Source organism: Opisthorchis viverrini (genome assembly GCF_000715545.1).
Source record: "Opisthorchis viverrini unplaced genomic scaffold opera_v5_91, whole genome shotgun sequence".
NCBI classification, from domain to species: domain Eukaryota; kingdom Metazoa; phylum Platyhelminthes; class Trematoda; order Opisthorchiida; family Opisthorchiidae; genus Opisthorchis; species Opisthorchis viverrini.
Genome location: NW_008751746.1, coordinates 419,726 through 443,650, shown reverse-complemented (window position 1 = coordinate 443,650; position 23,925 = coordinate 419,726). Strand labels below are relative to the sequence as shown.

The following is a 23,925-nucleotide window of genomic DNA, read 5'->3' as shown; positions in this document are numbered from 1 at the left end:
AAAAAGAGATCAACAAAGTGAGCAGAGGACTCTGTCGTGGTCGTCATCAGTTTACTCATAGCACCGAAAATATGGTACTGTTCGTTTGAAAGCCAAGAAACCTTGTATAAGCAAACCGGGCTGCCGAAAACAGATATAATGGTTGATGGCCGTCTATACAAGTGTACATACAGAAGGTGTACAGCAGCGTTAATCCGAAGTTTATGCGGACTTTCAAATAGTTGAAGACCTTTGTTGACAAAAAACAACACTGGATATTTTTCAACTAAACTGTGACTTTTGGACTGTAATATCAGTTCACTACTTTGGAACAGTTTCTCCCGCGTGGTACGTTACCCTAGCGAGGAATCCCTCTCTACAACATAGGATCGTTCTCCAGGCGGCTGTATGGGCCTCAAGACAGTTGCATCCGAGTAGAAAAGAACCTACTGAATCAGGACAACCTGTTAAACTTTGTCATCACAAGTTTATTTATACTGCCGAAGTGCTTTAAAATTTCAAATTAAGGTGCCACTCTTAATTCATCTGTTCCATATTCCGTACGTGAAAAGCGGTCATGCCTATAAAAAACGCCTTCCGAAACATTTGTGCTTCCCTCGTATCGTGAACAGCGGTATAAACAAATAACGGCCGAAGCCGCCGCTACGGAATTCCAATAGCGTCGATTTGGCAGCATATTTTGGCGGCACCGAAGGAACACATCAAAACAAATGCACCACATGATCAACGTTACCCTAGTAACAGATTGCACTTTCTCTCAATGGAATTTGGAGCGAATATCTTTCATGTCGTTTTTTCGACCCTCCACACAGAACACCATCTGCTGGGGGTGCGAGCAAACATTTCATCCGAGCAAAAAAATCAAAATTATTCGAACTAAAATGACCGGTGTAGCAGTCCAATGAAAGAACTAGAGTAAATTATGATCCCATGACGAATTTACTTCTCATCGTTTTTTTTGGTTTGAAATCAGAAGCGTGGGAATGATAATTCTTACGCTTGATGAGCCTAACTTCTCTGTGATCCGCAAGCTTTCCTTGATTTGAAAGAAATATTCAATCACATTTTATTGAGGGCCCAAACTGCCTAGCGTAACAACTCCTAATGAACTGGACGGGGTTTAGTCGCACAAATTAGGTCAAATGAATCTATCCTAAACGGAGATCTCCAAACAAAAGCCGCGATCTAGGATAACCGGTAAATACCGGTTCGTGCTTGGCTTTGTTAAGAGTCCAACCTTAGAAACAGCCAACTGTAAGTTTCCCAAAGAGTGCGTGACTTCCCCCTTCCCCCAGAGGAATCCATCCATCCATGTCTCTGGAAAGAGCCATAAACCTGACTAACTATCGAACCTCGTAACTAATGCAACCAGTTAGAGTTTTCAAGCATAGCCCAACACACAGAGGCCGCCTGAAGAGTTCGAAACCTGGTCAAACCGGCCAAAAAAGGGTACAAACTATATAGCAAAAGCACTTTTTGCCACTCGAAAGAAGCTTTAACTTAACTTGACACCGCTACAAGGAACATCAGTTTTGGCTTCACATTGTTATTACGGGGCCTCAGGCACCAATGACTCAACTAAAATATAGGTTGAAAAATCTGCCACTATCATGTGCTCTCCCGATAACGTGAATAATAATATGATATTCGTACAAGTCCTAGTGAATCTGTATACGGGTATACAAGTATCATTGCTGACAACCATCTCGCTTGAACTAAAATGGCTTCTGAAAGAACCAACCGAAATTTCTATGTAGTCTCTTAAAAAATGAGACGAAACCAAGCGAAACACGCATTCTGAGGCTGAGGACGCTATCAGTTCAAGGATAAAATCTGGAAGTGAAATCAAAATTTTGAGGGGAATGGGTGAAATTCGGTCAAGGTTGCAAGGACCAAGGTTAGGGCTGAAGGTTAAGGCCAATGTTAAAAAGGATATAAATTAACCCATCAATTATCAAATAGCTATTCATTTGTATGGGTCAGCGATGTAGCTTCACCTGAAACAACGCCTAGGAAACGTCATCACCCAGGAAAGACTAAGGCCTTTTCTCAGTGGGAAATTACTGTACTGAGTGAATTTAAAACCAACTGGATCATAATCATTCTGTTCATCTCGGAGATCAATGGAGACTGGTACAAGACGTTCGGAAAATAAGTCAGCTGTCAGACTGTCAGTAAACGAATATAACAGTAATCACCCACAAACTATACTTATCGATAAAATGTACACGTGTGCCGCCTGATCATGCAGATAGACTTGAATACTGGCTTTAGATTCCTCAGAAATGTTAGCTATTTATGTCGCCTATCTGATCCGTTCTGCAGCAGGAGATATGGTGCTATTTTAAAGTACGTTTCGTATCTACGACCTCAGCTGCCCATACGGGAGGGACTTCGTCAAAAAAGTAAACACACATCACGAGTTTCCACTGATTTATCCGCTAAATTTCTCGTAATTACATCAGTCAAGACGGATCAGGTTGGTTCCGCATCGCAACTCCCTCAATCTGCCTTCAGAATGCCCCGTTGAACAAAAACAGCCTATCTTGCGCACAAAGCGGTAGATTCTTCAACAGTTCGTTGGTTCAAAATCTCAGTGACGAATCCTTTTGCAAGCTAGTCGTAGATAATCTCAGTACTATATCCACCGGTACCTTAGTGATGAGTGATTCACCGTCAATGAGGTGAGGTTGTTATCTTGGTTTCACTGTTAAATGTCGACATGTATTGAACTAGGTCATTTCAATCTTCCCCAATGAGCTCAATAACGTTGTGCTTGACTGGAAGGCCAGAACATTATATTTTATTTGGTCACTTAATTTTACAACCTGCAACCTTTATTGGTCCCTGTGCGTTCAGTTTATTACTGACCACTCTCGTCCTATTGCAGGTATACGTTTACCGGTACATACTTCACCCGTGTTCAGCTCTTTTTTCTAACCGTTTTGAACTGTCGATTAACCGCTTACTGAAGAGTGGCCAGTCCCCCTACGCAATTCACTGGTTACAAGAGCAGTTTCTAGGCAATGCTCTAAATCTTCATGCTGAAGAATGTTAACACCCTGACTTTGGCTCATTTAAAACTAGAATTTTCCAAACGGACTCTGATGTTTAAAAGGCACTGTACTTTCGATGGCATAAAGGGCCGATTAGCGGCGATTCGTATTTGTACGTTTATGATTAGGTGGGCGGTCTGATGACATTTTGTTCACCTCACTTGTGCTCCTTTGTTATCATGGTTATTGTGAGTGGTCCACATCTAATGAACTTATCGAATCCCATCAACCCCGCATGTTTTTACCTGGAGTGAGACCGTAATCCCGAAAATCGGACATGCGAGGCGAGCGATCATCCACTAGTTCACGTATTCAAACTTGGTGCACGCAAACCATCATGTTTGGAATCGCACGCTCGAGCAATGTGACTGTTCTGTCTGTTTGCTTGAAAGACTATCCACAGTTTTAAAACATCCGCGGAAAAGCAGACCGGGAAGATCTAAACCTTGGAGCAATCGATCGATGAAATCAAGGCATGTGATCGTTGGAGACTTTCAGCCGATCATGCACACTGTCCAAACGTGAAGCCAATACATCCAGTCAAAATGATAATTTGTGTGCGTACAATGTGCTTCCGTGGGGTATTGGAAACAGGTTGATCCTTTTATCGGATGTCTCCATTAAGAGCCCTGTCATGAATATACACTGCTGCTAAGTTTTCGAGCAATCGAAGATTGGATCCGATGCACCAAAACTGGTCTGGATCAACCGGAATATCTATTTTGGGACAGGACTAAAGAAGTGAATAAATTTATAACAAAATACGCAAAAACCTAGGACAAAGGGAAAGATCGTTCTGTTTGTTTTCAGTGCCAATACAGGTTGCTTCGCCGCAATTTCCAGACAAGCCAGGCCGTCCAGTGTACAAAAGAAGCAAAACACTATGCTTAAGCGCCCATTGCGATAATTTCGGAGTTCGGAAACAAAAATGAACTTGTAGCGGTGAAACATCTCAACACAGTTTGGCTGGTTTATTAAAACGTTATTCGGACGCTTTAACCTCACTGACATACAAGTTTATCTTGCATTCCTAATGTCAATTGATTGTTTTCAGAAGTTGCATTCGACGTCGACAAAGAAACTACCGACGAAACAAGGGACAAAAGTTTTGGTACTGCAGTGACACAACCAACTCGAGAAATAATGATTACAAGCGTGTAAATAATGGTAATGGAGCTTCCATTACAAAACTTCGGACTGCAAATATTCCGTCTCCAAATTTATTTTCATGGTCTGAGCCATTACAGTCGAGCGAGCCGGTTGGTCAAGCCCTTTTGGACTCCACAATAACACACTGGAGTCGTTCGAATGCATTTCGTAAGGCACAGGTCTATGCGGACCAAGTGGAGGAGCAAAAGCGCCAAAGAGCTCACGAATATACCAGTGCACATGTTACTTCCAGTCCTGCTCCCTGTAGATCGAAATTCACTGAAACTGATACGCCTCGTTCACACCTTGCGGTCGGCTACCTTGAGTACTACAAACGCCAGGGAAAGGTTCAATCAGAGACAAGCAGTTTGACACGCAGTCCAACCGGTTCGGCTAAACGTAATCCGTAAGTTTACTTCATTCTGTATTAACTGCTTGTAACCTATGTTCACTGCTGCAAATACAATACACTGAGAGATTTCCTGACATTTTTTTAGTCGACGTGTTTCTCGAAACCACTGCTTTGATAGGCTTCTAGTCCTATGGATGCTCTCTGTTTCACTCAAATAATGCCATGTACCAGTTGAGCCTGGTGAAACGTCCTCACTGCAATAAGTGTTCTATCGTCAGCATGGTTATTTCTCAAGTCCCCACGCTGGTTCAAACATTTCTGTGTCTGTTCTTCAACCAGATGTCGTGTTAGTCACGCGAAATTTCGGAACTCTACAGTCGACTTTCGCTCTGCTAAAGGCTCACCAGTAGCCCATTTTGTTGGTCTTGCTTGGAAGTGAAACCAGAATATTCGGCTTGCATTGCGATGGTGCTACTTCCAATCGATTTATACGAACGGTCACTTCTGAGCAGCCGAATTCTTTCACGCTTCGGTGGAGTGATTTGTCGATTCAACGATTCAGTGATCCAGTAGCTGTGCTAATCAAGTGATTCATTTAGCAGAAATTCCCAGTTAAATGATGCCACGGACATCTGAAACCCGCGGAATAACTTTTGATTAGTTGTGTGTGCTTGCTTGACCTGGGGAATTTACAAGCAGATCACTTGCGTTTGAACAGTCCTCATCCTCTCCCTGGGTCATGATTCTGGTGAGTGCACATCAGAATGGAGAAATCAGTGAACTCGAGTTGCAGCATCATTAGAGCTTGGCAGCACCGCATCTCCTTGGACTTGATGGAATTTCAGCTACGGAGATGTGGAAGGAAAACTAGGACGAATGATGCTAGGATAAAAGTCGTGGGATCTGCAGGCAAGGACAAGGTTATGAATATTCCAGTCTAGGTTGGCTTGATTCAAAAGTGTACAGAAACGTACCAACAGTCGGAATGAATCATTGGTGAAAGGGGTCAGGTCATCTAAGATGTTAGGAAATATTATTGTCTAAGACTCCACATCAGTGTGTTCACCAAAGAATATCCGTCATCATCTTTCCTTGTATACAAGTTCAACTGGATGACGTTGCACCAGTTAGTAGTTCCGTCATTTGTGTTCAATCATCAATTTTCCCGACTTTCACCACCCCTATATTCCTATTGTCCGGTCTTGGAAATTCGAAAAATCTTTGTTCTTCTACAGCTCCATCACTATGTTTCACAAATGATTTTTCACAGTTCCCCGTCACCCTATTTCGAATTTCAAATATTGGTCACGGGAACTGACTGCGGAAGTTTGATGGCCCTCTATGTTTAGCTTTGTGACGTCAGACAGAGAATTCGTCATAGTCACTTGCGAAATACACTTTCAAGGCAGTTTGCTTATGTCACTGACAAAGGCAACAGGATTTGGAATAAATTGGTTCCCACGTGCATTACTGAAAATTTTTAAATGCGTTTTTCTGGACAGAACAGGAAGCTGTCGTAGAACTCAAAGGGATTGAACGGACTGACAGCTTCGCCATCTCTCCGTGTTCACTCACCCAAAAACCGTCATGTTCATTAATTCAAAACAAATCTTTCCCCGCAGTTGCTGGAAATAGTCTTAAAATGAACTGTCATGACAGTTCTGTAAAGGCAATGAGTGCAAAAAAAATATATTCATAGGGTTAAAGGAGTTTATCTTTAGTCAATGCTTCATTCTTGCTAGAAGTTATCAAAAATGAGCTTCTGATGAACTTCTAGGAGTTTGAACTGGCGATATTCCAGCTAGCAACTAGATGTATTTCAGCCGTAAGTTACTGATGACGAAGTTGGTTTACTAGTACCTAAACAGGATAAAATACCACTTTCTGTCCAGTCACGTGATTCCTCATGTGGTTTTTTTTCTCGAGTGATGGCACACCCGTTAAATACTGGACTGAAGTTCACAGTTTTCAGTCATATGTATTGCTAATTATTCCCAGTAAAAATGAAATGGTCATATAATATCCATATACTTTTTATCACATATTCGTTTCATTTAAAGAACGAAATCTCCAATTACCCATCAACCAAGCCCTAGAAGAAAGATGAACTTGCCTGAGGTAACTTATTCTTTAGCAGAATGTTTGGCGGGGGCAAAACTTTGATGGTAGCAAGCCTCCTCATGGGGAGGAACCCTTTTGAACCAAGTCCGCGTATCTTCATAAATATTTTGACCCGAATCGTGTATTAAAAGTACAGTCCCGCTTCATACTCAGGCATAGGTAGGAAATCACAAACTTGCACCTATAGCAACCTTTTGATCCTTGAGGTCCGACATAAAGCGCCTTTCGGTGTTTTCATCCGGAAAACACAAGACCGTAATCAGAACCCCCTTTTGCTTGGAAATGCCGGAGCTTAAAGCTTAACTCGTTCACATAAAACTCCATTGTGATCAGATTACTTTATGACTTCTTAGCATCTGGTTGTCTTTCATGGACCTAAAGTCTCCTGTGTTATCTTCCAATCGTCTTTCGTCGCAGGACTTTGCGCGAAATCAACCGGCTAACTGGAGGACTCCGCAAGCCCTCACCGGTGGACAGTCCAGCTCGTAAAGACTCAACACAGAGCAACCGTGTAACCCGATCTCCAGCTGAAACAAGCTCCACCAAGCCGGATTCACTGACCATGTCCAATGCGTCATTCAGCTCACAAAGTGTTTTGTACACAGGACCAAGAAGTCGCTTGCTCTCACTGGAGTCCGAACGTGTCTCCGCAACAGACGAAGTGGGTTCAACAAATGTGAGTTTGGTACACTCAGTGACCAGGGCACGGTGTACGCTCCATCCACAATGAAGCGTTAAATTAGAGGGAAGATTGCTTTGACAACGATAGTAGGTGCCAAAAAGGCACAGAACCCTGGGTCTTACGTAAGAATTAGTAGTCGCGATTGCACTGGATTCAAGTACACAGGGGGATAGTCTCATTGGAGAACAAATTTGAATTTTTGGAAAGCTATGTGATCATACAACCTTACCATCAACTTGTCACAGCAATACAGCTGCGTACTATCAAGGTGATTAAGGTCTGGGAATAAAGATCGTCCAACACTTTCATAAATCTTCATGACAACCTTGAGTCATTTGTTGAAAGCACACGCCTGTGATTCTGTGGTTTACCTCTGTTTGGGACCAAAAGATGCTGGTCATCTTCGCGCGGACTCGTTCTACGCTTACAGACCAGGGTCGCCAAGTTTAATACGTGTCTCCCTTTCAAGGGGCAAAAATTGGACTGCCATTGGTTAGCTAAGACCGATAAAAAACTCCGTTAATCCATCGCAGTTTGTTATGATTTACAAAGTCTGCTGGCCACAAAGTTCCAGCTGGCATTCGTCCGCGCCCAAGTTCCTTTGATGTCGATGGCCCAATCGGTGGCCAGTTTTATGATAGCTAAGGAAGCTAAGTCTATTTCTCCTTGTCAGGAGGCTGGATATGTTTACCTGACCAAAAGTTTCAAATGCTAATGTAAACTGCCCTCGGTTACTTACTACTTACATTCAACTGAAGATCATTATGGAAATGATACTCAGGTAAATTTTAGATGAACTTCCCATCCACATCAAATCAGTCTGCAAACTAGTGTTTATCGCTACCGGTCCACTTTCTACCTTGCTGAAGATGTCAAACTTACACAAACTTACACAGAATTTTTTTCGGTCACTTCTATTCGTGTGCTTTGGACGCAGTTCATCTACAAACCATTCCGACATTGCTTCCGTTATACAAACGCCATACATCGCATACTCTTGCACCATACTGATAAAATGCCAACCATCCTCTGGTAAGAAATATGTCAGTTGAAACCCCATTTTTGGACTGCAGCACTGCAAAAGACAAATTCTAAGGTGATGATGACTACATAGACCTCGAGGCCAACACCAACGAAGACCAGAGAATTCAGCTAACTCACCCACTAGACGAAATTATAGAGTTCCTGCGACCGTTTTTTGTCTCATCCATACTGCCTCATGCGACTATGAACTTCTTTCTGGTCTGAGCAGGTACAGTGCTTAGATTATACGGGAAATGAGGGGGGAATGTTTGGGAACTTCCTATTCTCCGCTAAGGTGACAGAGCAAAGGGAAGGGAGTACTACCTCGTTTGAAGATAATAGTGGCTTTGGAAAACTAGCCGTGTGAACAACTTAGAAACGGCCCACTAGTTCATTAGTGGAAGAAACGCACCAGGATATTAGGAATCAGTTGCTACGAAAGATGATCCCGTCAAAAGAGCGTGCCACTCAAGAGTCACCTGCAAAATTCGCCTTCCGATTCACCTTGCTTCACTTACTTCCACGCCAAATCCGTTAGTTAATTTTTTTGTTCTTAGTGGGACGAATTTTACAATTGTGTATACCAAAATTCTATCCGTGACATTCTGAAGAAATAAATGCCATAAGTTGCGCCAGGCTTGCCGTATTCCAATCCAGTGCTGTCCGACTACATCAAAACTCACAGCTTTAACATCAGAAAATTAGCATGTACCATTTACAAAGGCCACGTGTTTAAATCCCTCGGCCCACTATTCCATACCAAATACCAGACAGTAGAAACCGCTGGTAGTGAAAGGAGATTTAGACAAATTTATTCTGTACTGTCTGTCTACTGTGAAATCCCAACATCACTACGGAGCTTTTTCGTAATTGATGGGAATCACCGGCAGCGCACTTCTCACAAAACTCCTGCCAAAGTGTTGAAACCGCAACCTCCGGGCTTGTAGTTTGAATACTTAACCGTTTGACCACGGTCAGTTGACCAAATGGGTGATTAAGTTGCAATCAGATAGGATGTAGCGCCTGCATCTTTCAATCATGACTGGCTCCCCGAGCAGATGGAAGTTTCACTCACCTTGTAAATTCATTTTTTGTCTGAGTTACTTATAGATGAGTAATAATTTGGAAGGGGTTGAAATGCTAAGTGCTTAAACTAATAGCCTGGAGGTCACATGGTCGATATTTTCAACTGGATTTTTGTAAGATGCTCACTTTTGATGATTCCTAACAAAGCTGAAACAGGTGCATGGTGCTCCTTGGTTTTCCTGAATATATTGGTTTCATTTATAAGACGAAATTACAACTGACACTTAGATGCAGCCAGTTCGAAAATGTTTTCATTCCGTCTAGAGTAAATTTGCACTTACTTATGTGTGATCTGCCTGCTTGTTTGTACAGGTTACCAATTTAATGTAATATCTGTAGTGGTGTTGGTAGCCACTAAAGGTTTATTCTGGTGATCAATCTAGGGAAGTGTTTGCTACTCAGAAGAAGAGTCCTTATCAAACGTAGCAACCTTACTCTGATAAAAATCGCTTCTTTCGATATCACCCTGAGGTTAGTTAATTTGGATCATAGAAAGTTCGACCGTTTCATAAACATTTCACTCTTTAAAGATGAACAGCAGCCACTGTCATTGAACACAAATTTGAATAAAGTCTCTTCCCTGTTAAAAAGTGGGATGGTCTTTGAGTAGAAAATTCAATCTAAGAACCCACAGAAAAACAGAACAATAAAGTCGAACTCTAATCACACCGAAATATCAGCCCACTTGGAAAAAAGCTGCCTAACCCCATGTACTTCTATGGGAGTTGGTAAAATCTCACAGGGTCATCTGATTTATGAGCCACAAATGGGTGAGACACGTATTTTGTTGCATTATATTGGGTTGAAAGATCTCATAAAAGAAAGAGGTGTATTCATTTTACCTACGTGTTGCGTTCTGTCTCCATTTTGAGCACCACTAACGCTAAACTTGACATTACTTTCACCATATTATCTCTTAATAAGGCCGAACGTCGTCCATTATTTTCATGTGGATCTTTCTCCGAGCTCCAATGGCAGTCGGCTGAGAATCTGAAAACAAAAGAGTCCCCACCCAGCGCACTTTCCGACACTCAAACAAGTCTACGTAATACAAGTGCATCGAGCGCCGCATCTACGGAATCGAACCGAGCTATACTTACCTTGAGCATCCCGCCAGTGACCGTCGCCACAATGGATGGTGAACACAGTACCGCATTAGATCAACGGACAAACAGCAAAACAGGGTCTTTCTATCCGAACCTACAGGCGATCAGAAGACCAACAGTGTGTTTGTTTAGTGCGCGAAAACGGCCACATCGTAAAGGTCATCAACGACGTAGCCATGTTCGCGACCTTCACTTGGGTCTCACTCACAATCAGCATGGATCACCCAGATCAGCAGCTACACTTACGCCCGTCAGGTCGGTTGAACAATCTAGCAGTTATGGCACGACACTTACCGGACCGCTACCACAATCCCATTCTGCTGAGGCCAAAAGCTGGAGTAATCTGAAGGACAGTGAAAATAGTCGTTTACCTTACTCTGTGTCCTATTTCAGTACGGGTTCAACACTGAGTCCTCCGCAGGCAGGCATTGATCTGCCTGACGTGTATCTATATGTAAGTGTTGAGTCCGTTTTGGAAAAGTGATAACTCTTCACATCAACAGAGTGATGGTCGTACAAATGACAGGGTAACTTAGGTTATTTGAGGCTTCTTTAACTGTATGCAGGAGCAGACAACATCAAGATTTTTGGACGGTTTAATTAATGAATCATTAATTCAAGATCACTGTATTGTGACTTNATGGTGCTTTGTTGCTTTGTCTTTATCTGATTATTTTTCTGGGACACGGAACCTTCCGAGTACCAACTGAGGTTTCGTGTGCTTGACTTGTTCTCCTTGTGTTTGGTTTTGTTGCTTACCACATAGCTTGATAATTACGATTACGATGTGTGAAATCAGCTGGCTAATTCGTCACCCGGAGCAGTGCGTAGCATCACTTCCAGGTATTCAAATATCTGGTGCTATTTTGAGAAGAACTAGTAAATTTTAGCAGAGGTTAACCCAAAAATTGAAGCTGGTATGCTCTAAAAAGCTGGTAAGCAATGTACTGCTGGTTCGTCCTCTTTGGGAACACTCACAGTTGCACATTTCACAAAACCCAGTACGGAGTATCAAACCCACGATCTCCTGGCTACCAGACTGAGCAGTCAACCTGTCGGCCGCGAGCCATTGATTATCACTGCGACCACTACTAATGACGTCCAGTTTGTACTGGCCAAATAAGGCAAGATATCATAATCTCATTACTAGCCCCGAGTCCAGTCACTACCTGAGCTGTCTGCCTCATTTCGTTCTCTATCCGCTGATAGAGATATGTTGCTTTTCTCATCAGAGTCGGTGATTTAACGAAACCACTTGCATTCAGACGAGTCACAAATGCCAGTCGAGTGATTTAAAGATATCAAAGTTTTCCACTACAAAGGTAAAGATGTGTGGAAGGTGATGGTCCGGCTTTGGGAGACGTTGTTTTACATGTGCAATTAAATCTGTTGACGAGACTCAACCACTGTAAGCGTTAGTTTGCAGTCCAGTATTTAGAGTGATAACAATAAACAAGTACATTCAGCCTCAAATGATAGGAAACACCAGTTTATCTTATCTTTGGAGGGTTCTCACTTTAATGCGCTTACATGTTATCAAATCTTGTCCGTTGTTCTAGAGGCTATTTTTCTGACCATTTCACTGGTCATCCCAACTGTGAACGCATCAGTAAATATATGTTAAAGTCGGAAAACTTTACAGCAGCCGCTTCTTTCAGTAATCGTTTTCCGCGCAAGAAGATATACCGACTTCCTCACAGTTTCATGTGGAACGGTCGAAACCCCATCTGTCTGCTACGAACTTGCAGAACCTAAGTAAATTCGGTTTTTTCGCAGAGATGGTTCTAACAGGGAGGAACATAGTCGTCTCGCAGGAGTGATTACATTAGCGTTCTTCCGCCATCGTAGGGTTACCGATTTTAGTCGTCTCGCAGGAGTGATTACATTAGCGTTCTTCCGCCATCTTAGGGTTACCGATTTTTTTTTAACTTTTTTTTAATATTTTCAATAATTCTAATACCAATCTGAATTGCCCAGTGGAAACTGTGTGGCAGCAAGGCAATGCAGAATTCATGGTTTCTAGACCTCATCACGAGATCTAATATGATTCAAGCAGTTGGTTTGTTTTTCCTCTTTCAGACTTACGTCTGAATAGAACAGCCTGCTCTATTCTCAACCACCTATAAAGAGATTTATATCGACTCTCTCCCTCGCATTTTTCGATGCCTTCCATGGGCTTTTTGTTTTAGCGATTTTGAAAAGGACTCCTTTGTTTCTCGGTGTTTATCAGTAGATAATAAGATTTTGTAGTTCTACTATTTGCATGATTCTTTCCGCCGCTAGGTTGTCCTTAGATTTTCGCCTTGGAGACGAAAACCGTTCGAAACATTGATCGTTTCCTGAGCCAAGGAAACCTTAGAACCCAAATAAAATCAGCATTTGGTGATCCTAGAGGCTATCCTCGTCAATTAGCCAAAGTGGTGAAGACCCCTAGTCCTATTCCAACTTAGACGGCTCCCGAGAAATTTGGGTGCGAATGTGGCATTATGCGGTGTGGATGACTCGATCTTCCATAAGTTTGTTTAGGGCATGATTAGATCACAACCTATATAGCCTACAACTGCATATCCTATTTACTAAAGATAGAACGTACGTGGTCCAATTCACGGTCTCCATAAGAAAGTGAGTTAAAGTTTCGAGCAGAGCCACTTGAGGCCATATCTAGTCATGAACCTGGATCGGCTAGAGCAGTGCAGAATCGCGGTAGGTTGCATACTAAAGCGTTCATCTCGAACTTGGACTAATCGGTACGCCCCAGGCTATTGTGTGCCTACTCACCGTATCATCAGACTTTGCTGCTGCTTTCTGATGTCCATCTTTGGATACTAGATTGCTAGCCGTTTACTCCATCTATCAGTGACGCAAGCTCAGCTCTAACACGAAACTGCTCTGTTTGAAACTTGGCTGCGCTGTTTGAACGTCTGTTTGAAGGCCACGAAAGTGGTTCCTTCAAACTTGTCAGCGCGTCTATTACTTTTCCCCTCCCATATGTCTTATTCTCCAGACAAATATAAGTTTTTATGCCACTACTGGGTATCCCTTAAAGTCTCAAACCACAGATTACAGGCTATTTGCCCAAAAAGTAAGTAGAACCTATACATTTTTCGGGTTTGTATCCTGAGAATTCATCACTCGATAATACATGCAGTGCCGAATGAATGGGTTCAAATATAATGCCGAAGGATGATGCAGCTATAGTCTATCTAAATGCGTTTCCAAGTAGTAATTCGCAAAGACTACAGCAACTAATCAGATCTAAGGTTGGAGTTTCTCAAAGGGTATGTGAAATGCGAATTGCTAATAACTCTCAACTAAGTTGAACCAAACCAAATTAGCTTGCAAATGAGTGTATTTCGCTAATTTTGTGCAATGCGGTTTCAAGTGGACCATAATATTATCGGAAACTCTGGGACTGCGCCTGCCTGATGAGCCCCAAAGAGGGCGAAACCAGCCGTGGGCTTCGATGAATGTTCAGCAACCTTATGAGTTATTAGAGCAGCTTTTTAGTGTGTATTCTTTACATTTTCTAAATGAAATCTCATGTGAACCCTCGGTTTCTTCTTCACTCAAACACAAATAATTATTTTCTGACACAGCCCCCTTCAATGAGCAGTATTCACTCTGCACGTGGAAGTTTGCTGGTAGCTCAATATCGCGATGATCCAAACATGTACTCAGAACGGTTTCCGAATTCCCATTCCTATGCTTCAATGAGAGATGATGAGCTAGTGTCTAATGGATATGGAAACAGCTATTTTGATGGAATGACGTCGAATGGAGTGCACCCTGTACAAAAAACACAATCCACAATTCTTTCAGACAACCTGGGAGCAGAGAATGCACAATCAACTGCGTTATCGTATTCCCGAACAAGTTCACTTGGCCTGACCACAAAGGATTTTATGCCGCAGGCCTCGGCATTTCCCAAGAACTCATCATTTGACTTCGGTCCCCAAACCCCAAGAGATCGAACCCACAGACGGTTGTCACCAAAAGAACTAGAGCCACCTCTAGGATTCAACACCCTAAAACGTGCAATCAGTTTGAACTTGAGGCCGAAAAGCCCAAAAAGTTTAGGTGCGGAACTTCAGTCTATCTTCGACAAACATTATGAAATGACGGGCATACGAATGTTGACGGTCGGACCGACAAACCCACCACGATCAAGTTTGGATTCGCACTCAGGAGGGCCTGATTTTTCAATCCGCAACAAGCTTGAGGTATGTGACCCAGAACAATTGCAGTGTTTTGCCGGCTGCAAGACGGCGTAAGGAAGTTCAAAATGGTTTTCTATGATTTGCTATTTATCGCAGGATGACCAGGATGCTCCCTGTGACATAAATAGTTGACCTCTTAGTTTTTAGGCAAAATTTATGTGACTATTCGTATTGGATGTAAACATTCTGTCCATCTATAAATCAGAAGAGATCTGCCCCGATTCGCACTCACCAGGATTTGGTCTAATGACGTTCACATTCATAACCCTGACAGTGAAGCAGTTCAAACTTTATTTGCGCTCTCAGCTTATATTACTTCAGTCTAATTTAGCCTGTTCTAACGAGTGCGTCGACTTTTTTAAAGACACTACAGCTAGAACCCCTAAATCCATCGGTTAGCAATCACTAAGTCTTGGATCATGGAACTTTAGGACTACCCTGATTACTCGCCAGTAGATAGATTCTCAACAAATCTTGACGATTTTGCTTGCGGAAATTACTAGAAGTTTTATAAATAGGGAACCAAACGGTAACCGGAACAAGGCTGCGTGACCCTAGATTGACTTCTGATTGGTTCCGTTTATTCGATTAAAATTTTATTTTCCAATTTCTCACTTAGCAATTCTGTTTTAAAATTGAAGGCAACCGAATTTCTCCACTTCCTGTGGTGGCTTGCCGTAGTACTAAAACCAATAGTAAGTCTGTGACCGACAGAGTTTTTGGAAATATACAGAACGGTAACGAAACAAATTTGAGGTAGAATTGGTTCACGGCACTGCTGAGTAGGAAATACGATTCCAGTATGTGCGTTATCCAGCACCTAGCGGAAACGGTTTTAACTGCCCGAGCCACAATATCCGTTCACCACCGGCATCCTCCGAAAACCACAAGAATTTTCAAGTTACAAAACATTCTTGCGCCAATGAGTAACAACCAACCACAAGAAAATGTGCTGCAGATTAGTAGTACTGAAATAGTGACCAACTGACACCGAACATGATGGTCACGTGAGTGCCTATCTCCTAAGGAGGGCAGTACCTATTCTTTGAGTAGGCTGAATTTAGACCACGTCTGAAGAAACAGAAAATTGATGTTCACATCCCTACTAGCTTTCGACATCGCCGTTGTGGAATACCTTAAGATGGAATTATGAAACGGCATAAAAAAGTACGAAAACACACTTCGAAGAGGGGCAGCAGGATCCTGTTAGATGACTCGATTCCAGTAGATGAAGAAGCAACCTTGTAAGTAGCTTCCTTTATGGAAATCTACTGCGATATCTCGAATATCGTGCCAACTGAAGCCTGAGGCGACCTGTGTGCAGCACGTTCAGTTGTAGAATATCATAAACGAGAGATCCAGTTGAGTCTCTCGTGAAAACCAAGTTGATTTGCAAATGAGTGTATTTCTCGAAAACAGTCCAATTAGGGTTCAAGTAGAACATAAGGTTGACGGAAACTCGGAGACTGCGCTTACCTGATGAGCCCCAAGAAGGGCGAAACCGGTCGTGGGCTGTCGAAGAGTTTTCAGCAACCTTGCGAGTAGTTTCCTTTATGAATAAAACCACAACCGTTCCATGTTTGATAAAGTAGTAAACCTTTGTCTCAAGGCTCTCGTGCCTATTCGCTGCTTATCTGATGCGTTTTGGAGATCCTCATAGTAACGCTTATTTAAATGTGAAGCCTGAAACACAGACAGAATAAAAAGATCCTGGCAGACCTTTACTCTTTAGTTGCCATGGAGAGCACGGTAACAATGTCCACGTTATATTCTGAGCATGCATCGGCAGTCTGGAACTGAATAATTTTTTGTTTGTATGTTCCAATAATGATACGTGTTACTGAAACAAAGCTGGACTTTCAGCTGACTCCTCGTGATCGAGTTGTTTCAGCGCGAAACCCCTAAAATTCACAACTGACAAGCTGTCAAAAGACACTCCTTTACCACCGAAGTAAGTTACCCTTTAACAGCTTTGGGCAGGTTTTGAAAGAAATAGAACCCCAATTTTTCAGTTCTATTCCAGAAGTATAAACAATAAAATTATTCTGGTCGAGTTGCATGGGCTGTACTCAGTTCTAAAGATACCATTGTTTAGATGGACAGAAGCAAGGCTAGTTCACAGGATCAGGTCAGGATATCGTGCAAACCATTCAGCACCTATATGCCGATGGCCATGTAAGGTTGATTTGGACTTTTGATCAGTCATCCCTAACTAATCACTTGATTAAGTGGGGTTTTTACTGTTTGTCCTTAACTCGTTCAGGCATTTTGTTTCTACCTTAGCATTACCATATTCGTTCACCTGCTGGCTGAAAGATTTTTCATACTACAGAAAAGTCGAGTCACGAATTTAGGCCCATTTGAGAAGTTCTACCATAGGATGTTCTCCTAAACAGTTGGTTTTACGTTATGCGTTATCAGTACTATGTTAGGCGCCTCTGAGAAACACAGTAGTGCACAGCAGTGCATCGACATCTGGGTGCTTAGGTGGACTTGGGGTTACAGAGTTAGAAAAGTCCAAAGGTGATAAATAAATTTCGAATTAGTTTAGACCGACTTCCACGTAGTGAAGGGTATTCAGTGTACAGAATCATGTACAAGCGGTAGCCAGAGTTGAGACAGAGATTAGCTTAAGCGTATAGCCTTGTGGTTCATATTTCTGAGTTTCCTTGCTTTGAATGCCTTCTGCACGTTTGTTAGAAGAAGAAATTTGGAACAGAAATTTACTTTGATCTAATTATTTCAGGTTAGTTGAGATATATTGGGATGATATATTTATGATTTGTTTATTTGTTTATTTATATATCTATATATATTTCATATATGATCACCGAGGTCATTACGTGGATGCAACCCATAGCCATCCCGAACATTTTATCCGAAAATGAAGGCGATAAAATTCGAATCATGATACTTTTAATGAAATTGACGGACGTATAACCTTGAGATTTTCGGCTGTATGAGTACATTTATTTATCGTCACAGGTACTTATCACAGATTTAAAGATCTCAACGATTACGGAGAGTACAATCGAAGAAACCACTTCCACAAAACCATTATTTTAGACTGAACCGTGAAGGTATGATTAGATGCCCAAGCTCTTTTATAAAACAACAGGTTTCAGAAGAGACATCTTTTAGTTCATCCTCCACTCCGGAAAGGGACTCTCAATATACCCTCTTTGCAGTTGCATCATGACACTTTGCTGCAAATTTGACTAAACTATTGTAGACGTATACACCTAGGAGAAAAGAACCGAGAGGTCACTTAATTAGGCTCGAATCTGATACCTCTCAGTCAGTTGCTTCCAGTAGCTGAAATGTTGTATGGACCGGGCTACTACTCAAAAGTGCACCTGCACAGTTCTGTCTAAGTTATCGATCGTCGGATTCTGCCAGCGTCATCAAGCACAGCATGCAGGCGATCTTGTTAACCATTACCCGTAATTCTCTATTGAAAATCAATAAGATCAATGTTCAGTGAGTTGAGGACCATATTTTATGTTCATGATGTCTTTCCAAAAGCATCTGGTCTCTCTATTTACCCTATGACAGAGTCTAAATGCGTTGCAAACGGTCACTTTCTCCCCATGAGGTGCTAATATACGTATTCAAATCATAAACCGCTGATTTTTTGCTGCGTGTTGCTCAAACGATAATGATCTTGGGAACTTTAGTGTATAAACGACCAGAGAGGACTCAGCTAGTGAGTGTTGATGAGACTGACAGGGTCAGTTTGGCTAACCATATTAGAAATGTTCTAGCAACACAGATCATTTCAACATCTGAACTTTGAATGAACTGACATTCATTTCACACCTTTCTCTACATTTCACCTGTCCTTCCCCAAGAAACGAAGACAAAGTTGCAGTGTCGCCTTGGAAGATGTCAATCTCCGACTGACCAGTGGCATGAAAGCAGCTATCAGTGCTCTTCATTTGGACTGTCTCTGTTCAGACGAACTTGTGACGAAAAAGAGCACGCCTTCTGTACTTTCTTCTCTAGCCACTGCGACGCTCCCATGCATGGCTCCACTACGCTCCCACATTCCTTCAGTCACAACTTCAGCTGTCTTGCAAAAGAACCTCAAGGGAGCAAGCTCCCCAATGCGTCGATCAAGTACCATAATCCCCAAAGACGTGTCCTCACTAACAAAGGACAAACAGAGTACTGGTTCAACACACATGAATGTCCAACAGCCCACTATGAGATCGATTAAAAGCAGCACAAATCTGCATGAAGTAAAATAGTTAACTGTCCATCTGCCTGACCATTAACCTCTTTGATGTGCATAGTAACAATATGGACAGCTCAAACTCATTCCATTATTGTTTCCATGTGCATCATGTGACAGCTATCTATCCCGACCCCATCGGCTGTCGATCAGTCAATCCATCCAGGTCTGTTTGTGACAGATAATCGTCCTCATTATCATTTGATCTTTCTATACGTCTGTCAGTTGTGTCACCGTCCTAGCACTGTGATATATTTTCTTGTCCAAGATAACTTTTAGTGTAGATATTCTATCTGTTTTTCTCTACGTAGGGTGGCATGTGGGGAAGCTTGCAGCGGTAGACTTTATTGTATTTTATAACTTTGATTCTGATAAGGGACAACTGTCCTGGTCACTTGATGAAAGTCTGCTTAAACCAGTTACCACAGTTGACCGCGCTGCCACAGATGGCCAGCTCAGCGCCAAAATCTTCTTGAGGATGATTCGAACTACTGAGGAAATATTGAAACTACGGCAATGGTTGCTCGGCGACCCAATAAAGTTTACTTTTTAAAAGAAGTGCTCTGAATAACTGCGGTTGTCACACCAACAAGCAGAGTAATTGTTTCGTCCCGGAATGTCAGTAAAAGCGGTATGGTACCAAACAGGTATTCTGCGGTGCCAGCTGATAACTTCGCTTTGAAAACGGTTTTCGAAGAGGTCCCGTCACTACAATAAATACAATTTGATCGTTCTGACCGAAAGGTCCGTGGTTCGAACTCGACGTCTGCCTCTCGAATTCCCCTGTCTATGTTTGGGTAATCTGACCGTATCCTAGCCCTCGTGCTTCCTCCTGATGACACGGCATCTAGGCTTAGAAAGAGTGCTACAACTGAACGACTGATGGTTCTGGCAGTCGAAATAGTGTAGGCTACCTCCAGTAAGTTTGGAATCTTGACTCTACAATCTATCAGATACGCAGCTTAATTACAGTAGGAGAAAGGAGGTGTTATATTGTTGTCGGCGCTTTCTACACAATGGAGAAATCGGAAGACAAGCAGACAATAGCCCAAAGAGAAGTTGAAAGGTGAATGTTGCGGTACAACTGACTGATTAAATTAATGATGCTTCGCGGAGAGAAGCAAATATTTGGATCCGTAGTAGTAGCACATATTTTATCATCACTTGTGACAGAAATGCTTTTCAGACAGATCCAAAGGAAAAAAACGAATATGAATTGCCAACGCTTGGAATACTTGATCCAAAGCCCACTCAGCTCTCAAGGCGTCTGCCAATACAGACCTCACTCTAGGGGGCGATCATTCTGAATGGCTCTCATAGGGTAACCAGTTAAATCGAACCGACTGATTTCAGTCCATCTTGAACCAACGCAACTTGAAATTGCCTACCTACAAGAAAATGTGTGTTGTTAAGGTAAGGCCAAATCCAGAAAATGACTGAGGCCCACAAAGGTGAGGTTTTCCGCACTGATGCACGAGGATTTTAAATGAAAGCCAGTGGAAACGAATCACAGTGTTGTGAAAGAATAGTCTTTCATAACATAGAAGCCGCTTGATAGACCAGGGGGAATCCACGAGCTACCAGAATAATGTTTCTGTTAGTTGGACAAGGAGATCAGTCTGGAGCATGTGCATTGTCTCTCAACTGCCTTTAAACGGTCACCATACTAGAGCTACACAACAACAGATAGAACGATTTTTATGTCATTTTAGATCCACAAAGGCCAGAAAGGTTGGAAAAGTGATCGATATCTAAAAAATCTTATTTTCTTAAGATGCAATTCCTGTGGGATATTACCACGCTGTTCCCACCTATGCAAGTTTAAGCAAGATTGGTTCACCTATTCTGATGAAAATGGATCGATATTTTCAGTGGATCTGTGAGATGTGTCTTGAGTCTGACTCTAGGCTCAACGGTGAACATGTTTATAAATCGCCCAAGAAGGTTTCAATGTGCTACCTTGGAGCTGATCTATCAATTATTCACCTGATTTAAACATCAAGGTCAATCTTTAGAGACTTTCGAACAGGCTATTACCTGTCTTATCAGTGCCTATGTTCCATCAGTCGCACATGTACTAAGATGGATTTGCCCGGTTGATGACAGCGCGATCCTAGTTAAGTAGTTACTGTTTATGTTGCGGTATATTGTAAACAGCAATTAAACTTCGTTGAATAGCTTTTACAGATCAGTGCCTCTTTCAAGAATGCTCCTTCTTTGTGGATAGAGCTCAGGAGTGCGTGTATTGATAGTACAATCCAAAAAAGTGTGGATTACACTAATTTTGAACCTTTGAGCTTGAGACTGAAGGATTAGCAGAAACTGTCTTGAAACTGACAGAGGACCAAATAAACGATCAGCTCACCCAAGTAAGGAAGATCGATTTCCCGAATAAGGGGACAGCTTGCTTACCCTGGTAGAAATGTACACATATGAAGATGTCACCCAGATCTAGCAATAAAGTGACTCATATGAATCAAAACTGGTTGATGTCTGTAAAAATAATACTTACGTCGACGGAAATGCGAACAAATGAGATCTCTCACCAACAGCCTTTATATCAGTAAAGCTCGGATGCTTGTGAATGCAAAAATAGAAAACGTTACTTTCAGCACTACAGCTTGAGATTCTCCAGTGTCCGAAAGAAAGTAAATGAAAGAGCGATAACGAGTTTGAAAGGAAAGAAGTCTCCAGCCAAGCAAAAACTCAACGCATCTTCCACATCCAGCAGCCTAAGTTCCGGTACCATATTTATCTACTGTTTGGTTCGCCTCGCTTTTTTTCGGGTGCAGCAGAGTGAGAGGGAGGCCTGAGGTAAAAAAAATGCATGAATGCCATTGACCCAATGAAGCTATCTACGGCAAGTGAAGCATGTGTTCATTACTTAACCAAGTGTGTAGAACACCAGCACATCGAGTTGATGTCTATTCATCTAGCCTGACAGTTTGACATCTCGTCCAGAACCAGAGCAAACTCGGACTACTTATCACGACAGACAGACCAAATATCCGCAGCGTGATCACTTCAGGGGATTCGTCTTCCTTAAGAAAACAGGTGCGTTTGTCGAAACACTGAATTTTGGTCGATATTTTGCCCTGTGATGCCAAAATATAGGAAATTTTCCACCACTGTTGATGGTCATTAGTAATGTCAATCTTGCAACCATTAATAAACTTTCCAATCAGAATATTACCGATGGTGATGAAGCATTACGCCATTCGGTCTTAAGTGGTTAATCAACAGCTTGATTAACACAGCTAATAAAGACGTAGCACCATCATTCCCCACTCGCACAGTTCATATGGTCCTTTGTTGAGTGGATCCTGTAATAATTAGTGCCCAAGCGGAAGAATAATGCGACCTTCAGGGGTGTCTGTGTGGAGGCTGCTTAGATCGATTTAACTTGTTGTCCACACAAATTCTGTTCGTGCTTGACCTTACCTTTTGTGTCCCATTGATTCTTTTTGTCTTTTCTTTAAGCCACGTTTATCAATGGGCCATATTTGCCTAGGCCAGTTTTCCAGCCAGTTGCGTTATTTTTCCATCTCCGAAGCTCTCGGGCACTCCTCCAGCTTATTTACAGTCACAATCCCATGCTTTTCATAGCAAGAATTTACTTGTATGTTAGGGTAGAGGATTTTGATGTTCCACCTATGCTTCCGTCTCACTAGTGAAGTTAGTCCAATTTAAAAATCTGAGAAGCGCCAAAAGTATGTTCCCTCCCTGTTGAGAGTCATTGTCCACGACCTAGGAAACCAAAGGTTTGAATCATCGTCAGATTTATAAGACCTGCAAAGGTGCTAATTATGACAAGAACAAAATGGTCTTACAGTGAAGTTCTAGTAATTGTCGAATATACACTCATTTGCAAACTAATTTGGTTTTTCGAGACTCACCTGGAACCCGGCTGAATCTCTCGTTTGTGATGTTCTCAGGCAACTGAATGTGCTGCACCAAGGTGCCTCATGTTTCAGTCACCAGATATTCGAGATATCGCGATACATATATACCTTTGTAATGTACTACTCATAAGGCTGCTGATCGACGGATTTTCAGCAACCTTATGAGTAGCGCATTACAAAGATATACAAGTTCTAGTCATATTTCAAACAATGAACGATGGGAGGCAAAAATGACTGGGGAGTTATAGGCACAATCTTCGTTCTCGAAACAAAATTATGTTCACACGTTACAATTTTAGTATAAAGAGATTGAAGATTGGATCCAGAATGTCCCTGTGTGATAGAAAGTCTGCGAAGTGCTTTGGAATTTAGAGATATTATTCACGCTATATACCTGTAACGCACTACTCATAAGGCTGCTGGAAATTCGCTGACAGCCCACGACTGGTTTCGCTCTTCTAGGGGCTCATCAGGTAGGCGCAGTCCCCGAGATTCCTTCGACCTCAACATCACAAAGGAGAGATTCAGCTGAGTTCCAGGTGAGTCTCTCGCAAAATCAAATTAGATTGCAAATGAGGGTATTTCACTAATTTCATGTTATTTGTTCTCAAGTAGAACACGAAGTTGACGGAAACTCGAGAACTGCGCCTACCCGATGAGCCCCAGGAAGAGCGAAACCAGTTGTGGGCTACCGACGAATTTTCAGTAACCTTATGAGTAGTGCATTATGAAATATACATGTATCGCAATATCTCGAATGTCGTAGCGACTGAAAAATGTGGCGGTCTGGCGCAGCACATTCAGTTGCCTGGAAACATCATAAACAAGAGATTCAGCTGGATCCCATGTGAGTCTCTCGCAAAACCAGTTTAGTTTGCAAATGACTGTACTTCGCTAGTATTCATGCTAATTTGTAATTAAAGCTATGGATCTATTTCAGTCATTTTGTTCCAAGCGGATGAGATTGTCGACTGCACATGAGAATTCTATGGGTTGG

General features: G+C 42.1%; 1 protein-coding gene across 1 annotated transcript in view; it reads left to right on the top strand.

Moving 5' to 3' along the window:
• The window catches only part of T265_05027 (hypothetical protein), a gene marked incomplete at both ends in the record, with an annotated part of 42,197 nt that extends 18,552 nt beyond the window's left edge, over nt 1-23,645 (top strand). Inside the window, 10 exons of the mRNA XM_009169927.1 lie at nt 2,518-2,684; nt 4,111-4,611; nt 7,096-7,354; nt 10,394-10,514; nt 10,629-10,830; nt 10,969-11,029; nt 14,172-14,795; nt 18,644-19,033; nt 23,402-23,467; nt 23,544-23,645. Coding sequence (XP_009168191.1) covers nt 2,518-2,684; nt 4,111-4,611; nt 7,096-7,354; nt 10,394-10,514; nt 10,629-10,830; nt 10,969-11,029; nt 14,172-14,795; nt 18,644-19,033; nt 23,402-23,467; nt 23,544-23,645 — 2,493 coding nt within the window. The remainder of the gene's footprint in view (nt 1-2,517; nt 2,685-4,110; nt 4,612-7,095; nt 7,355-10,393; nt 10,515-10,628; nt 10,831-10,968; nt 11,030-14,171; nt 14,796-18,643; nt 19,034-23,401; nt 23,468-23,543) is intronic.
• Nucleotides 23,646-23,925: the final 280 nt, after the last annotated feature.